Here is a 17,589-nt window from a genome sequence, read left to right as displayed (position 1 = left end):
TCAGTGAGGGTCATGATAGAAATAAACTAGATTCCCCTTTTCCCTTTTTCATTTCCCCTGAAATATTCTTTGCCCATTCTTATCCATTTGATCTCAGCCATCTGGACCTGCAGCCAGCCAAGGAAAATGTGAAATTCAACAAAATGAGCCAGTACTGCTTGAGTTGAATCATAATTTAACTTTTTTTTGTCTTTGCCCTACAGGATATTTAAACAGTAACATTACTTTATAGTACCTCCAAAGTTATTATCAATTCCCTACAAATGTTGCCATTTCCTCAAAATGGAAAGGCAAGCATTAGGGCAAAGAGTCAAATATTCTGCCCTAATATCTAATGACATAAAAATTTGAGAGTTAACATTTACTTAATTGCTGAAGCAGTCATGCTAAGTGCATAGTCTGACATATTATCAGGTATTTAAAATGGATCATTTCTGAGGGGAAAAAAAGATCTATAAAACCAAAGATAGTACTCTGCTAAAAATTATTATCCAACTGTCTTTAAAATCTTCATTTGAGCAGTAGCTTGCAGGAATGTGTTCTTGGAATTGCTGAAGGGAAGGGCTGTGCTAGTTATGCTGTGTTTGCTTCTTCTCCCATCACCTAGCCATTACCTATCCTTCTCTTCTGACCCCACACACTGTGTCTCTCAGTTTCCTTTGCTGGTGGCTTCCAAGTGGGTTTTACTAATGGAAGGTATCAACCACAAGAGATCAGAGGGTACAAGGCTAGAGCGGTGGAGTCTCTTCAGGCCTCCCCGCTGCCTTGGGATGCAGTTGGTTCTCCATGTGGCTCTTTTAACTCTTACTGCCTATTGATAACACTGGCTCCTTCCCAAAGACTTTCAGACTAAGGGGAGAAAACCATTCCCCGCCGTTGTTAGGCTCTGGGTACCTCCCTCGCTTGTTGGTCCCTTAACCTGCCTCCTCATTTGGCAATGCTCTCTTTACTAATAGCTCTTCAGATGAATCATTTGAGTGGAATTCTGTTGCCTGGCAGGACCAAGTGGGGAGAGAAATCAGCAGAACACCAGTGTCTTAATTCTGGCACTTCTGGGCTGTGTGGTTCTAAACAGCTGTTCAATTCCTCATGCTTTATTTTCCTCTTGTGTAAAACGCGAATAATAATTATACCCACGTCTAAAGTGCTTAGCTCAGTAAGTACAGTAAGGCACACACTAAAACGTTACTCCTAGTATGGATGAAGAATGGAGAATGCCTGCTCCTCCTGGATTGAGTTTGTGCAAATGTGGCCTATGTGAACCCACTATAACACCTCCTCAGAAGGTTGCCTTTTGGTAGATAACAGCTAATATCTACATCTGAACATTGGGTTATAGTTAGCCCTCTAAACCTCAGATTCATCACCCAGAACTTGTTGGACCAGGAGACCTCCAGAACCATTGTGCACAGTCAGGTCGAATGACTGCAGGCTTAGTGGGGGCAAAGAAGACATACAGAAAAGCAAGGAATACGGGTGTATGCTGTATGCTGTATCAGGGAAAGTAGGTAAGGTCCAGGTCTCTTGGTACTTACTTTTGTTTTTAGGCCAAATGAAGGTTGAGGCATAGTCACATGAGAGCATAATCATTGGTTAGCAAGCTCAGTTATGTCCTGAAAAACATGAGGCTACAAAAATCTGGCTTGGTTTCCCAGATGCCTTACCAAGTGCTAACAGGTAGGTTTGAGAACGCCAAACATAATCTGTTTCAGATGCATTTCCCTTCCCTCTCCACTACCTTGTTCAGCTCCTTTTCATATTCCTTCCTCTTCTTTTTTTTTGGACCTATCCCTGCCCCCATCTCAACAGCAACAGGTGGAATTCGAAAACTGGTCTGTGCTCTCTTGATCTACTCTTAGAAGGAACTTATTTTTTTTCAGAGGCAAAGACGGTAAGAGAAAGCAGTTGACATCTGGTCAACTTTTTCTGTATTTTGCTGCGATCGTGGCAAATTGTTTCCCTTCTGCCACCCCGCATGTCTGGGCATGGCTTTGGGCTCTCTGTGCTGAGTACATTGCTTCTTCATTCTTTTCCTTCAGGTTTTTGTTTGTTGGTTTATTTTCTATTACGTGACATTGCAGGAGTCTTGTAGGGTGAGTGTAATAGGGACAGTTTCTTTACCAACATTATCAATAGATGTGCTTGAGGTGCTGAATGTAGAATATAAGGCTAGGCAGAGACCTGCTTCCTTTTCCAATGGATTATAATCTACCAGGGAAGCAGGACCTAAAGAAGTAATAAAGTGTAATTCCAGCTCATAGAAGGTGGAAAGTGCAAAAGACAAGTGAAGGGCAGTTGCACATATTGATCATGGTCAGGTGCTCAGTCACCAGAATGTGTCTTGCAAGGTGGATCTTAGTTCACCCTTACACCCCTTGAGAAAAGGATTGTCCCCATTTTGCAGATAAGGAAAATGAAGGCAGAGAGGAGAGGCGGCCACCCACAGAGTGTGTTTGCCAGATCCCATCACCCACTCTAAAACAAGAAAAATGGGTGGATTAAACAAGAGGAACTCAAGGCAGAAGTATGTATTGAGCGCCGAGATCCAACAGTGATTCTCAAAATGAGGTCCCCAGACCAGCGGCATTAGCATCACCTGGGAACTTGTCCAAAAGGCAAATCCTCAGGCCCCAGCCCCAACCTACTGAATCAGAACCTATGGGGGCTGGAGCCCAGCAATTTGTGTTTTAACTGGCCCTTTAATTTGTTCAGACACAGGCCAATGCTGAGAAGAACCTTTGATCCTGGGAATTGAGCTCCAGGGGGGTGGGGAAGCCATCAGTCAGAGGTGGAGACAAGATGAGGAGGCAGGATTGAGAGGCAAAGAGAATGCAGAGCTCTGTGATGGCAGCACGCAAACCTTGCTGGGTAAGGATGGGCCTGGCTGAGCACTCTCTCAGCAGCACTGCTGAGAGTAGCCATGTGTTCGACCAACAATTGAACTGGAGGCCTCTTCCAAGTTCTCTTAGAGCCAATGTGTTTGCATTGTCTCCTTACACTGGAAACAGCAGTGGTGCATGTGACCCACAGGACTCCCTCTCTGCCTGAAGGCTAAGAGAGCTGGTTCTGCTTTGCAGGGCCACTCCTCTGAGGCCTTGAAAGGAACCTCAGGCAACAAAGGTTGTGGCTGTCTTAAAATGCTCGTGCTCCTCCATTTGGGTGCTTATAAAGCATGTAATCGTGATGAAATATGAATATTATCCTTAAATGCCTTGGGTTGAAGGGAAAAGTTAACAAGTGAATGATCTGAATCGTTTCTCTTCCTACCCTGGAGCAGGCCATTAAAAAAAATAAAATCAAACTGCTCTGTCAACAGTGGAGACAGCCTGCCCTAGAGAGATGATTGAAAGAGCCTTCAGGACAAAGCATTTGTCCTTCAATTTTATTTTCACTTTAATTATTGTGTAATCGGATTTAAGTGTTGACCATAGCCTCAGATTCCAGCCAGCTGAAAAGATAAGCACATTTTTGTATTTGTGTGGACGAGCCTAAAGATTTCTGATGGTTGTCTCAATCCAGATAAAAACCATGGTTTTAATAACAGTTTCCCTCCTGGTGAGATTAAAGGTGTTTCTTATTGCTGTTACTAAGAATAATGATGAGTTGATTAGGTAGATAAACAGAAAGTATCTCTTTATTATTGTTTGGAGTTGTGACATCATCTGCCCAGAGGCTTGACTCTGTGGCCATCTGTTGGAATATTGATGAAGTGACAGAAAAATGGGGAATCAGAAGTCATGTTCCCCAAACTCAAACTAGAATGAAAACTTTACAAATGTTTAGCCCAAAATTCTCTTTGGAAAATATTGGTTATAGGCAGAATATGTAAATTTACACCAAGGTCAGTATTTTTTTTTGTGTTCTTTTTTGTTTTTTGGGGGGGAGGGGCGGGGTTCTTGTTTTCTTTGTTCATTTTTTACCTATACATTATATAATCTAGAACCAGTCAATTGCTCTTGGGTTGTAATGAAATGCAAACAAGTTGACCTTTTAACTTTCTTGGCAGTCTAAAATTCAAAGCTAACAGATTATATAGACCTGGACCTTAAGGAAAAATCAGAAGAAATTAAATCCTGAAAACATTAGTGCTTGGCATTTTGCATATATATCTATATCTATATCTATATTCAAAGAATATGTGTCTGCAATATAACAGAAAACATCTTACTGATGCTTGTTTCAGTTTCTTCATGCTAATCTCCTTTCATTGTCTACTGCAGTATATCATGTAGATCATGTCATCATGCCATTGGATCCTGTCAATTAATTTTGAGTGGAAAGTCTGTGGGACCATGAGCTTCTCATTCATCTCTAATCAAGTCTTCCTTCAGTTGTTGCAATTTCATGTCAACACTGACCGTATTTATAAAATAAATAAGAGCTTCTTTCCTTCAGATTCTTGCCAGAAGTTCTCCTGGGTAGCGTCTGTTACCTTCCCAAAATTACAGCATTATGTAGTGTCTCCTCATAAGCTCCCTGAGTGACATTTTGTCTTCAACCCAGTTGGCAGAGAAGAAAGATCCAGGAAACTTTACTGCTGGATCAAATGAGGTATACGATAGTGCAGAGGTGACACTGCAAGCTATCAGATAGATGGTCCAGAGAGAAAATGCCGACTCTCTGTCACTCAGGTTTCAACCTTCTTGGTTACGTACATCCCTCGATGTTGAATGTGCTGTGAATCGTGACAGGTTCATAGATATTTTTTTTTGCTCTCTTCCATATTTTTTATCTTTTCCTCTTTATTTTCCTTTCTAAAATATAAAAACCTTTACATTTATCCCATGTTAAAAGAGCAAGAAAAACAAAACCTATGTTCCCCTCTAGCTCTCTGCCCAGCGTTCGAGCTCATTGTCGGGTCTCTCCAAGGAATCCCTTTCCTTCCTCTCCCTTCTTGTCTGACTGTTTTACCCATCACTGTCTTTGCTTTTGTCAAGATCACCAGTATATTTTTGAACCTAGGGTCTACTTTCTTCTCTTCCTTGGCAGTTCTGCAGCTCTACTCATTGTCACGTTTCTCCTTCTCATTTCTCCTATTCAGGTTTCTTTTTTTGTGTGTCAGACTAGTATTTGAGTAATATTGTGCCTTTGGACTCCGTCTTGATCGTCTTCTCAGCCTGTACCCACTCATAAGTATATTGGCCCTAAGAGCAGCGATGTTCTGATGACATCCAAATCTGTGCATCCAACACAGGCAGTTTGCCTGCGCCCCAGAATTCTTTTGCCCACGTGTTTACCGACCATCTCCATTTACTGTCCCTCTTGTATGTACGGCTAAGGACTATAGTCAACTCTCCTACCAGTCCAGAACTTGGGATTTATTCTTGGGTTTTTCCTTTCTGTCGCATCCTCCCTGCCATTCGCAGATGCCAACTTCTGACAGTTCGCATCCTAGGCATCTCTCTAATGTGCCCCCTCTTTCCATTCCCACCACCCCTGTCATAGCTCATGTCTCTGCCCTAGATTATTGCCATGTCCCCTCCCCCAGCCCCAGTCGTTTCTCTACCTCCAGTTACACAACCGCCAAGTGAGTCCTTAAGAAACTTGAAATGGTTATCCATCATTTTATTGTTCTGCTTATAAACCTTACAGGGCACCCTAAGTCTTTCAACATTAAGTTCCAATATTAGAAATAGTTTTCAAGGCCCTAGGATCTGAACCCAGCTTCCCTTCTGTCTTTCTGTACTGCCTGTCTCCATTTCTAACCTGCTGTCACCTCTATGTACTTGCAACATAGTTTTCAGATCTCTGGACTATTCACATGCTGGTCCTTGTGTTTACACCTCCTGTATCGTGATTATTCCCACTTCACCCCGCCCCGTTAGCAACACCTACACCCCTTCTAATACTACATTCAAGCAATCTCCTGGAGAACCTCTCTTCCATGCTTCCCATTTCTCCACTCACACCAGAAGTAAATCCACGAGTGATCCATGAGACATGTTCCTATCCATGCCATCCCGGTGTGCTATAAGTTTCTGTGCCTGTCTCCACCAATTGGATAAGGTCTCTGAATGGCTCTTATGGTCATTCTTACACCAAGTGTCAAAAAGCAAATAGGGAATAAGGCTTGAAGAGAAAAAGGATAAAAGGAACAAATTTTAAGGGAACTGAAAATTTGATTGTTTGACATTGAATTTTGGTCAGTGGTATGCGAGAGCTCTCTCATTCAGGCTCACAAGAGCAACATTAAAAAAAAATCAGGAATTTTGCCAGCTGATTGTTGCATCATTTGTAGCTTGAAAATGGCCACAGTGGAAATATTTAACCATGGATATCAGCACTACAAATCAGGGCTTTTGTTTATCAAAGAGCCAGTTTACCAGCAGACAGCTGATATTCATGCTTATGGTACAGTCAATTCATCCAGGCTCCTGTCCATCAAACATGGATACCACTAAAACTCCTAGAAGCCAGTTTCTGACAGTTCACATGCTATGTATCTATCTGATGTGATGTGTCCATTCCTACCGCTCTCGCCTTAGTTCATTGTCTCTGCCCTGGATTATTGCTATTGCCTTCCGGTAGACTCTACACCACGAGAACTATATAATTGTTAAATCTACCACTAGAATAATGTCTGGGTGAGAACTCTGCCAGTCTGAAATTGAAGAAGATAGTTATCTTTGACTACTTGGGGAAAATAATGTACAATGATTTATTATGCTATAAAGAGGGCATGATGGTTCACTATTAGTTGCCCATGAGGTAGTTTTTCCTGTTGTAGTGATAGACAAATTTGTGCAGATTGAATCTGTGACCATAGCACTTACGTTCAAAACGGTTGGCCAAGGCTAGGTTGCACCCTGTAGCTATGGGATGGTGACAGTTTTTTATCACAATGGTGTTGACCCCATGACTTTTGACACCGTGATTATCCTGTTCTATCCAGCTGATCAAAAGCAATCCACCAGGAGGAATATTTTCAGAGCCATTGCCGTCTTGACTTTGCCCCAGCCTAGGCTGGGAAAAGAACTCCTTATGTTGCCTCAGCAGCAATTTGCTGCCACCCAGCCTGGTTTTCAGTATGTCCATAATTAACACTGGTAGAGGTGCAAGAATGCAATGCAAGAATGCCACATTTTCTTCTAAGGCACGCAGCCTCATTAAGGAAGTAAAACATTTGTGAGCCTTTTATGCAGCCCTTCTCCCTCTGAGTTGTTGAAGCTCTCTGGCTGTCAGCACAGCACTCTGGGCCAGGAAAGTTCAGAGAATTGCTTCAATAATATGACAGCCTCTTCCATTTAAAATGGAATTCAATGCCAGCTTCCCTCAGAGGCATTCATTGAAATTCCGTGCATGATCCATTCCTCTAGTCATTTAACAATGTCTCTCATGTTTGCCCTGATTTAAAAAAAAAAAAAGGGAGAAAGAAAACCAGCTTTGTAGTTGTGATAACATGGATCAGGATGGTATAATTGCAGTGAAGAGGCCCCCAAGCTTGCAGTAATAGGATGGTTCATCTGATGTGTATTGCCATTAGAAAATGACCCATGCGTGGATGTTCTCAGGGGACAGTAAAGAGGCTTTTAAGAATTACACTCTGTGCAGTATGAAAGCTAATGAGCAAAAGAGCAAGTATGAAGGAAAACTACAGCTTCAGGAGGCATGGTTCCACTTAGGGCCTGTCAACAGCTCTCCTCAAATTCATTGGGATGGACTGGTCATCGCTGGGACACACACTGCATTACCTCCATCCTTAAGCAGGCTCCCTGCTGGTCATTATGCACCTGTTCCTAAGGAATTAAAACCACTGAGTAATAAATGGTGGGGAAAAGAAAGAGGATAGATGCAGACACTATCACAAAAAAAAGTGAAGCAGACATTGACACGAAGATGAAAGAGGTCACAATGGGTTTTAAGAAAAAAAAATTTTTAAACCAATTTCTTGTATTTCCCTTTTGAATTCTTAGAACCATTTCTTGCTGTTTTATTTCATGTCTAAGAACAGAACAGTATCTGATTATGATTTCTAGGTTAGGCATTTTTATCCCATATCTTAATTTTTGAACATGTTTGATGATTAAGAAAGGCTCCCAATGCGTCTACTGCTTTCTCGTTTTAAAAGTCCTACTTAGAGTTTGCAGTCCTGTAAATTGGGGGGTTGGCAGAGAGACAGAATGCTTCAGAAAATTTACACCCTTGCTTTTCAAAGTGGACCCCACTTGGGATTTATCACCTGTGACTTGTATTAGAGTGGGACAGCTCTGTAAAGGCTAGTGAAGTTAGATGCCTGCCTTAGTGCCCATGGACCCCTGGTTCTGGTAGGCGTTAAAGGAAACAGAACTCTTGGGGCCATCTTCCATTTTACATGAGGGTGGGATAGCAGGCAAGGGACACCCATGACCCCAAATCCACCTCTCTAAAGCATAAGGGGGTGGTTCAGCTTTCAGGAAACAGAGAGATACCATGATATTATATCATGCTATAAAGTGCTATAGGTAGTTGAAGCTAGAAGGGACTCCCTGAGTTAGAGGCAGTGTTCCAGAAACAAAGTAAACCTGGGGAGCAAATCCACAGCGTTCGCAGAATGTGAAAGCATAATGATAGCAGTCTGTAAACTCCAACAGCTCAGCCTCAGTGGCCTGGGAATCTTCAGTTCTCCAGGCCTTCGTCTGTCATCTTAGGTTGTTCTACAGAGTCCCTGTGTATCTTTCACTCTTACCTATTTTTATCTTTCAAAACTATGAATACTATTTTTTCTTTCCAAACAACAAGTGGCTTTCCGAGGGGCAGCCAGCCAGTTGCCTAGAACAGTCAAATGACCAAATCGGTCTTACATTTAATGTAGAAATAAATTAACCTTATTTTTTAATATCATTTTGAGAACACGACTCGGAGGAAATACAAAGTCTTCTTAGGTTGAGGAGAGCCATTATTTGAAACAGTCCTAGTAATTGAAAACTGTAATATCAGCTGATGAGAAACTAATGAAGTAAATGAAAGGGCTAGAGTCTATTTGACTAACCCCCACCCCACTCCAACCCAGCTGTCTAACTGGTGCCCCATTATCTAAGTAACAAACTTTGAAACTATTATTGAGTGGTATGAGTTGATTTTGACAGGGCAATTATGCTTTGCCTTTGATTTTCTTTCTTTCTTTGATACCAGCAAGATCTTGTTCAACGAAGTGTGGGCCATACCCTTGCCCTTTTCATTCAATTGTTTTAACTATTGAGAAAACAATTAATGCAATAAATGGTCATTGAGTATCTGCCACACTAAGGGATTATGTTAGTGTATGAAAGTTGGAAGAATTTATAATAAATAGTGCTACAATTTAGTGAGTAAAAGCAAGGGTACCAAAATGAGAACACCGCAACTTAAATTCTAGCTTTCCCTCCTACTAGCTGGATGACTTTGACAAGTTCCTACAGCTAAGTCACAGTTGTTTTTTGTAAAAGGAATTTAGTAACAGTGACTGCTTCCCAGGATTGTTGTGACAATAAGGTAAAAGCATTTAATTCACTGTTTGGATTAGAGTTAAGTGATCAAGAAATAGAGCTAGTTAGCTAATTTATAATGGAAATGTTTTTAAAAAGATGAAAGTGTAGAGGAACTAATAGAAAACCAAGAAACAGAACCGGGCAGAAACTGGAAAGTGGTACAATGTGTGGACTATAAAAATTCAGCAAAGAGAGAGACGGATACTAGATAAGCATTTTTCTTCTTCACCAGCCACGCCACAGCTGAGCTACTATAATTCCATCTCAAAATAATGTACAAAGGGCAGAGTTTGAATTCATAATCAAACAGCTAGCTGATTCCTTGGAGAAATATTTATATTTTGATTTGCCCAAGATAAGTGATTTTTTCATATTAAGCAGATTAACTTTAATCATTTGAAAAGACATTCTACCATATTAAGAATATTTCCCTTAGTAAACACAACATGAAAATTGTTCATTAGTTAGGGGAGGAGGTGGAACTGGCTAACCTCTGGATTAATTTACTCTGTAGATTTTGCCCTCTTAACTACACCCTTCCCCATCTTCAACCTCCATAACCAACAGCAGGGAAACAAAAACCTTAGAGAACAGGTTACCACTGTGTCATTTCATTCATTTCCACAGTGTTGGTTCTGTAGCAAAGTATTTAAATAAGAGTTAAAATGATGTCAATCGCAATCATGCCAATTTATAATCCTTAATCAGTTTACATTCTGATTTTTCATGATTGGGCTACATCACGAAAAACATCTCCTTGACAGAATATTAATGAATTATCCTCAAACTGCAAATAATATTCAATAACTGTTGCATTTAAGTATAAACACTATTAAATTTTCAAATTTATATGATCCAGACATTTTAAATCTTATAACTCCTCAATCTTAGCAGAGTGCATCCTTTTATTTCCTGGGGGGCATTTGTCCACTCCTAACCTTTTTACCTTCAGAAAATAAATGGCGCATGTGACTTGAAAATTGAATGAATCTTGACTGAGGAAGAAATAAAACTAGCTAATGTCTTTATGATCTCCATAGCATGCCTACAGGGCAGATACTGTTGCTGTTTCGGTTTTCTAAGATGTATTCTATCTTGCTAATCCTCAATAAATATGAAAAACTGATCATTTCACAGCTAAGAATTCACAAACCAGAACACACTTCTCATTTGAATAGACAAGATAAGCAGGGTGCCACCAGCGCTGGCATCTCTGCCTTCTGGTGTGTCAGGTCCCAGGCAGACACTGTCAGTTCATTCTTAGGTCACAGCTCTCACATTTCTATTTGTCTATTCCTGGACCAGGGCTCAGATTCATATTCCAAACAGCCTCCTGTCTAAGGACCATTCTGCTACCTACCTACCTTCTGCAACATAATTTACAGAAATGGGTACCTCCAATTAAACCATTCCAGGTGTAAATTTCTTGCCCCGAGAGCGAATTGCATAATGAATGGGATTCATGAATATAAATTGGGCTTCCTTTACACTTGGGTTTCATTTTGAAATTGTAGAGCATTATTCGCTCTCCACATAAATCTTTATTTGCCTTCAGTGTGTTTACTGTGGGAAGCCCAGTGCAGAGCTGGTAGCCCATTGCTATGCATAACTGAATATTAAAGTTCACAAATCATCAGGCAGAGGAGGCCTGCGGAGGGGGACACCCCAGCCACTCTGTCTGTGCTCTCAGCAAAGACGAATGGGGCCCTCACCGGCTCTGCATCTCCTCGGGGAAGGGGTCACACCAACCTTCTCACTCGTTTTCTCTCCTTCAGTGTTATGTGATGTGCTTCCTCGTCCTTCCAAGGCATTCTGTTTTGAGTTTGTCTTCACATCTCTAATATAAGACTTCTTTTCCCTTCACCCCAATTTTGGTTTAGAGCGGGCATAACAAACGAATTTCTCATAGGCAACCTCAATTTATTTTTCAGCAGACTCTGTGAAACAGAGTCATTTGGAAGATGGCTCTGTGAAAGGACGGAGGAGTCCCATAAGCAAATACAAAAGTGATGTTTTGAAGCCAGGCCACATGGCACCTCTCCTGCCGTCCTCTCTCCCCTCCTTCCCTCTCCTCTTCTTTTTTTTTTTGTTTACGTGGTAATCATATATATTTTGTAAACGCTCCGTGAAGGCCCGCTAGGCTTTCATCCTGTGACATTTCTCTCATTTTCAACCTGTGCTTTGAATCTTCATCCGGAAATAAGGTTCTGTTACAGTCACCGTCACATGGACTTGACAGTGCACTCACGTCGCCTGCTCTCTGCTGAAGCACTAAATTGATCGGGAAGACTGTTGGTCGCAAGTTTTCTACAACCATGCCAACTTATTTTCTTCTTATATAATAATTCTTATCACAGTGAATTTGATGTGGCTAGGAATAATGTAAAAATAAAATAATAAAATCGCAACAGACTTTTCCAGGGCCAGTGGATACATGAATTAGAGTGGAAGACCTAGACAATGGGAAATAATAGAAACTTTTTTTTTAAATTTATTGATATTGGTTAGTAAAATTATATAGGTTTCAAGTGTAATAAGATTCTATAAGATATCATCTATCAATTGTATTGTGTGCTCATCACCCAGAATTATAGTCTTAATAGGTGGTGTCTTTATAAAATATTCAAAATAATAAATTAAAACCACTGTGAAAATGAACTAAGGTAAAGAATATGAATGTAAAACAACAACAGAACCCAAAAAGAGAGTGAAAGGGTGACTTGTAAATTATACACTCGCCTTACCCACCAATCGCAGGCACAGGTCAGGCCTCCCGACTTGGTTTTTCACCAGGCTCGCTCTCTGAGATGTTCCGGGATGACTACAACTTGGTTCATCTCATTTGATGAATTGAGCTGATCTCCTAGCTCAGTGACTATTTGCAAGCCTTGTTTCCATCATGTTTCTAAGACTAGTGAAGACATTTTTTTGTAGGGCCAAGGATAGTAAAATATTATCCTCCGTAAACACTGTGATATAATTTTATGTTTCCTTACCTTCCCCAACTTAAAGTTAAAGACTCTCACATGAGCTCCAAGTATAGTTATTTACTCACAATGCATTCATTAAGAATTAATATTAGTAATTAAGAATTATTTTTATCCTTTGTTTCAATTTTTAAAAATCTAATAGTAAAGCTTAGTTTAGTGTTTGTGTTGAGAAAAATCCAGTATTTAAAGATTCTCTTTCAGAGAATTGTATTAAGACAGCAGTTGCATTCTCAGGTATTCAGTATGGTTAATAATACAGGCTCTGAAAGGACTTTATTTTACAGCATAAAGTGAATTTGTTTCATTTCTCTGCCACCATATCATTTTCACCTAAATCCTCACTTTCTTCCCAACATTTATAAGCATAGTTCACAGCCTTCCTTCAAGAATAGAGGTTTCGCCAGTGAAGACATACAGATGGCCAATAGACATATGAAAAGATGCTCAAAGTCACTAATCATCAGAGAAATGCAAATTAAAACCACAATGAGATATCACTTCACATCTCTCAGAATAAATCAACAAACAATAGTGTTGGTGAGAATGTGGAGAAAAGGGAACCCTCATGCACTGTTTGGTGGAATTGCAAATTGGTGCAACTACTATAGAAAAGGGTATGGAAATTCCTTAAAAAATTAAAAATAGAACTACTTTTGACCCAGCAATTCCTCCTCTGGGTATTTATCCAAAAAAATCCAAAACACTAATTCAAAAAGATATACATACCCCTATGTTCACTGCAGCATTATTTACAACAGCCATTATATGGAAGCAACCTAAGTGCCCATTAATAGATGACTGAATAAAGAAGATGTGGTACATATATATAATGGAATATTACTCAGCCATAAAAAAGAATGAAATCTTCCCATCTGCAACAACATGGATGGACCTAGAGGGTATCATGCTAAATGAAATAAGTCAGACAGAGAAAGACAAATGCCATATGATTTTACTTATATGTGGAAATCTAAACAACAACATAAACAAACAAAACAGAAACAGACTCATGGATGCAGAGAAGAAACTGATAGCTGCCAGATGGAAGGTGGGTTGGGGGGGTCTGGGTGAAAAAGGTGAAGGGACTGAAGTACAAATTGGTAGTTACAAAATAGTCACAGGGATATAAAGTACAGCTGAGAGAATATAGTCAATAATATTGTAATAACTATGTATGGTGCCAGGTGGGTACTAGACTTATTGGGGGGATCACTTCGTAAATTATATAAATGTCTAACCACTATGCTGTATACTTGAAACTAATATAAAATAATATTGAATATCAACTGTAATTGAAAATTTTTTTTAAAATTTAAAGAATACTTAAATTACTTGTGGTGGTGGAGGTTAAAATAATTAGAACAGATAAATTCTGGTCCACTAAAAAAGAAAGAAAATAAACCTAACCAAATGACCTACCTAGAAGGACACATAACAGATAAATTTAAATATTGCATTCTGTATTACCTGTTATATGTATATGGTTACTTATTGGAGTGTTTTGCCAGAACATTCCCTTGGAGCTAGTGGTGAAGCAGAATAAAAGTATGCCATACTTTCCACTTACCATTGCTTTTTGTCTAAGCCAACGGACATTGAATTAACATAGTGAATCGTTTTGTTCACAAGGACATGGAAAATAGAATGCATGTAAAGTTAATAGGCTATTTGGGGGTCTCCAGGTGAAATGAGGTTGTACAAAGGGTGAGCGTAAGAGAATGAGTCAATTTAATTAGAAAAAACTTGATAATCTGTGAATTCTCTGAATATCATCAAAACAAAAGCAAAAGACATATATGAAAGTTACAATTTATAGCTGTCAACGGATGTCAGTTGAAGTTCCTGTGTTTGTGTCATGAAGAATTTACCATTTTGACAACATGCTCGTGGAACCATTCTGCATACAGATGGAAATATCAGTCAATTTTTTTTTACTCTCATCCATTCTTAGAAACAAACAAACAAACAAAAAATGCATTCTTACAAAATAAGCATTTGGATAACACATTTCTGGCATGGAAATTGAGATATCTGAAAGTTGTCTTGCAAACAAGTGCTCTCGTCCCACCAAGTATCACTTGTGTGTTTCCTGGTACAACCAGTTCAAAAGGTGGTTTTTCTTCGCAGGTTACCAGCCAGTCATATCCGGTCAACAGGGGTTTCAAGGCCTCATGGGAGTGCAGCAGCCACCTCAAAGTCAGAGCGTGATGAGCAACCAAACAGGAACTCCGGTGCAAAGCATGATGGTCTCCTACCCAACCATGTCTTCTTATCAGGTGCACATCAACGGCATGGAAATTGTGGGTTATAAAGTATTACTTGCACAAGCAGAGGCTTTGGGTCCGTCCCTGTATCGGGTGGTTGGGTGGGTGGTGGGTGCTAGGCAGAGCCACTATTGATGGTTGACTTGGAATTGAGATTATATACACAAGTAGAAAACGGTAAACGAATGCTTCTATAACTACTGTGGCTTTTGCATGCCCCGCTAAGAGTAGTTCCATATAAACTTTCTATTCATGGAGGGAAATTCTTTAGCCTAAACTTCTATTCAAGAAGGCCTTCGGGCATTCTATTGAAACTTTTCTTATTGGGAGAAAGCCCTAATGCCAAAGTCCCATTCATTTTCGTATACCCCCCAAAAAAACTTCACTTGACCACACTTTTAAGTTATAAGAAATTTTAAAATGGCATCTCAGATTTATTAAAAGGGCATCTATGGGGCCTAACCACTGCATTTTCCAGACTAAACATACATTAGGTATTTAAAAAGTGTTCTGCACTTCTTTGTGATTTATATCCTGAAATACACTGGAAGTGGAAGTGAAAGGTTAGTGAAATGCTTTATTCATTACATTTAGCTACACCAGGCACTTCTGGCCCTAAAGAACTTATCCTCAGCCCTCCTACCCTGACAGTCCTTATTTATTGCATCAATTTCTAGCTTCAGCTCCATAGATGTTCTCTAAAGCTGTAGGTTGAGAGTGAGTTAGAGTCTTGGATAAAAGTCCATCTTGCTATAGATGCCTCCAGGCCACTCTGTTAGCATGAAACCAGAATGGGAGCGTGGCTTTCCAAACGGAGACATCAGCGTGGGAGATCTGGACTGTAGTCCATGCAAGTTGATGAGAGAGAAGCTCAGAACACAGAACACCTTATGACAATTTACTGCACATCAGACATGTACCAAGCATTGTACGTCATCCCTGCAATCTTCTTGGTGGCACTTTGAAGTAGGTGTCATTATGCAAATGATCTAGGGAATCAGAGAGTTTATGTGACTTGCCCAATGTGAAACAGCTAATCAAAGGTAGATCTGAGATTGGTGAACTATTAGGCCTCACTCAAATGTTGACTATTTTTCATGAACCGCAGTATTGTTGCATGAAGGGTTCTCTTTTGTGTCTTCCTACAGGTGCCAATGACCCAGGGTTCTCAAGGACTGCCCCAGCAGTCATACCAACAGCCAATCATGCTACCTAACCAGGCAGGTCAAGGGTCACTCCCAGCCACTGGATTGCCCGTGTACTGTAATGTCACACCGCCGACCCCTCAGAACAACCTTAGGCTGATTGGCCCACACTGTCCCTCCAGCACTGTCCCTGTGATGTCGGCTAGCTGCAGGACAAACTGTGCGAGTATAAGCAACACCGGGTGGCAGGTCAAATTCTGAGGCTCTGGCTGTGGTACATTTCTTCAGATATTGCTCACGGCCTTTGAAGGACGAGGAACAAGGTGGGAAAACTGGCTGAGGACTTAAGTATTCACTCAACACTCAAACGATTGCTGCTGGTATTCTGTAAAAAAAAAAAAAATACAAAGACTAATATACACATTAGCTGGTTAATGGTGCATATTTCTGTCATGTCTGCTAGGTATGCCTTTATAGCTTAGCTAGTGACATGAATTCATCAAGGTAAGATTTTCTCCTACCACTGAATACCACTGTGTAGACTATAATATCCCTAATTTGGATTATTAGTTTTGTACTTTGTGTTGAGTTTGTGATGTTCAAAGTATTTAAAAATTATATACTGAACTCATATTGTACCAAAGCTGTAACGGAACAGAGAAGAATTGATGAATGGAAGGAATAATTTATATACACTATAGAGTTTTCTTTTTTAATGGATATATACTGTATTGTAGTGTTTAATCAAAATAAAACTATTTGACCTTATGGAGGAAGGTCATGTTTTTACCACCAGTTTGGTTCACTCTCTCTTCCCATATGTGTTTGCTTATATGTCACTGTTACCCCCTTGGAGCACAATTTCATGAATCATGCATGGAAAAGATGTTCCAGGTATTTGTATGTGAACCGGAATAATATTGGGAGACGTGGTAGGCAAACAGCCAACTGTAGTTTCTTATTCTACTACTACAGGCATCCTGGAAGCAAGATGGCATCTATTTCACCCATTGATTGCACGTTTTTGAGATGTATACTGCGGTTTTCATTTTAGGTTAATCGAATGCACTTAGCTATAGTTCCCCAATTAGGAAAGCCTGAGTGTCTTGGTAACAGCCGTCCCATATCAAGCCCTGTTCCACCTTCATTCAAGTTCCACCTTCTACCTGGAAAACAAGATTTCTTTGTTTAAAGGGAAATCAGAAGAGGCATGATCTAATTCCATCTATTATATTGGGTCGCACCTTGTAAAGTGCCACCAGTATTGGCAGTGAGTCAATAACTCAAAGATGCTAATGTTTGTCCTAGTAACTTAAAAGAAGGTAAAATACAGCAATAGCTTACTCACAAAGATGGAGCGCATTGGCAAAAACTTTTAGAAGAGGCTTACTCCTATCTAATCCCAAAGAGTTTAATCCCCTGTAGATTCTGCAGTTAAGATTGATTTATGACAAGCTTTGAAAAATAATAACAGAACTCTGAGTGTCAGCTTTGGCCTTCTAGGAGATATTTAATGGGGGAATAAAACCCCAGAGCTTTCACTTTACTATCACAGTACAATACCTAATAGTTCCATGTTATATACTTTCTGCCTAAAATCCACTCTTACCAATGAGAGGGATATGGAAATTATATCGGGATAATTCCCATTGTTTTTCATTTTATCACATTCTCTATATTAGATTTTTTTTCCTATTGTCATGTTGTTTAGCTGGAGATAGCTAAGCCACTAGTTAAGAAACTC

At 40.0% G+C, this 17,589-nt stretch overlaps 1 protein-coding gene across 16 annotated transcripts in view; it reads left to right on the top strand.

The window, feature by feature from the left end:
• Positions 1 to 16,640, top strand: part of ARPP21 (cAMP regulated phosphoprotein 21) — a 450,043-nt gene extending 433,403 nt beyond the window's left edge. For 13 of the 16 annotated variants that reach the window (XM_019647230.1, XM_019647225.1, XM_019647224.1 and 10 more), the window contains 2 exons: positions 14,564 to 14,712; positions 15,849 to 16,634. In XM_019647230.1, the coding sequence (XP_019502775.1) occupies positions 14,564 to 14,712; positions 15,849 to 16,106 (407 nt within the window). In that variant the 3' untranslated portion in view covers positions 16,107 to 16,634. Of the gene's footprint in view, positions 1 to 14,563; positions 14,713 to 15,848 lie in introns of all 16 variants that reach the window. The other 3 variants (XM_019647239.1, XM_019647235.1, XM_019647236.1) reach the window with 2 other exon arrangements.
• The last annotated feature ends 949 nt before the right edge of the window (positions 16,641 to 17,589 follow it).

The sequence above is a fragment of the Hipposideros armiger genome, unplaced genomic scaffold (genome assembly GCF_001890085.2).
Source record: "Hipposideros armiger isolate ML-2016 unplaced genomic scaffold, ASM189008v1 scaffold_109, whole genome shotgun sequence".
Lineage (NCBI taxonomy): Eukaryota > Metazoa > Chordata > Mammalia > Chiroptera > Hipposideridae > Hipposideros > Hipposideros armiger.
The sequence above is the reverse complement of the archived record's forward strand: the minus strand, read 5'-3'. Positions and strand labels throughout refer to the sequence as shown.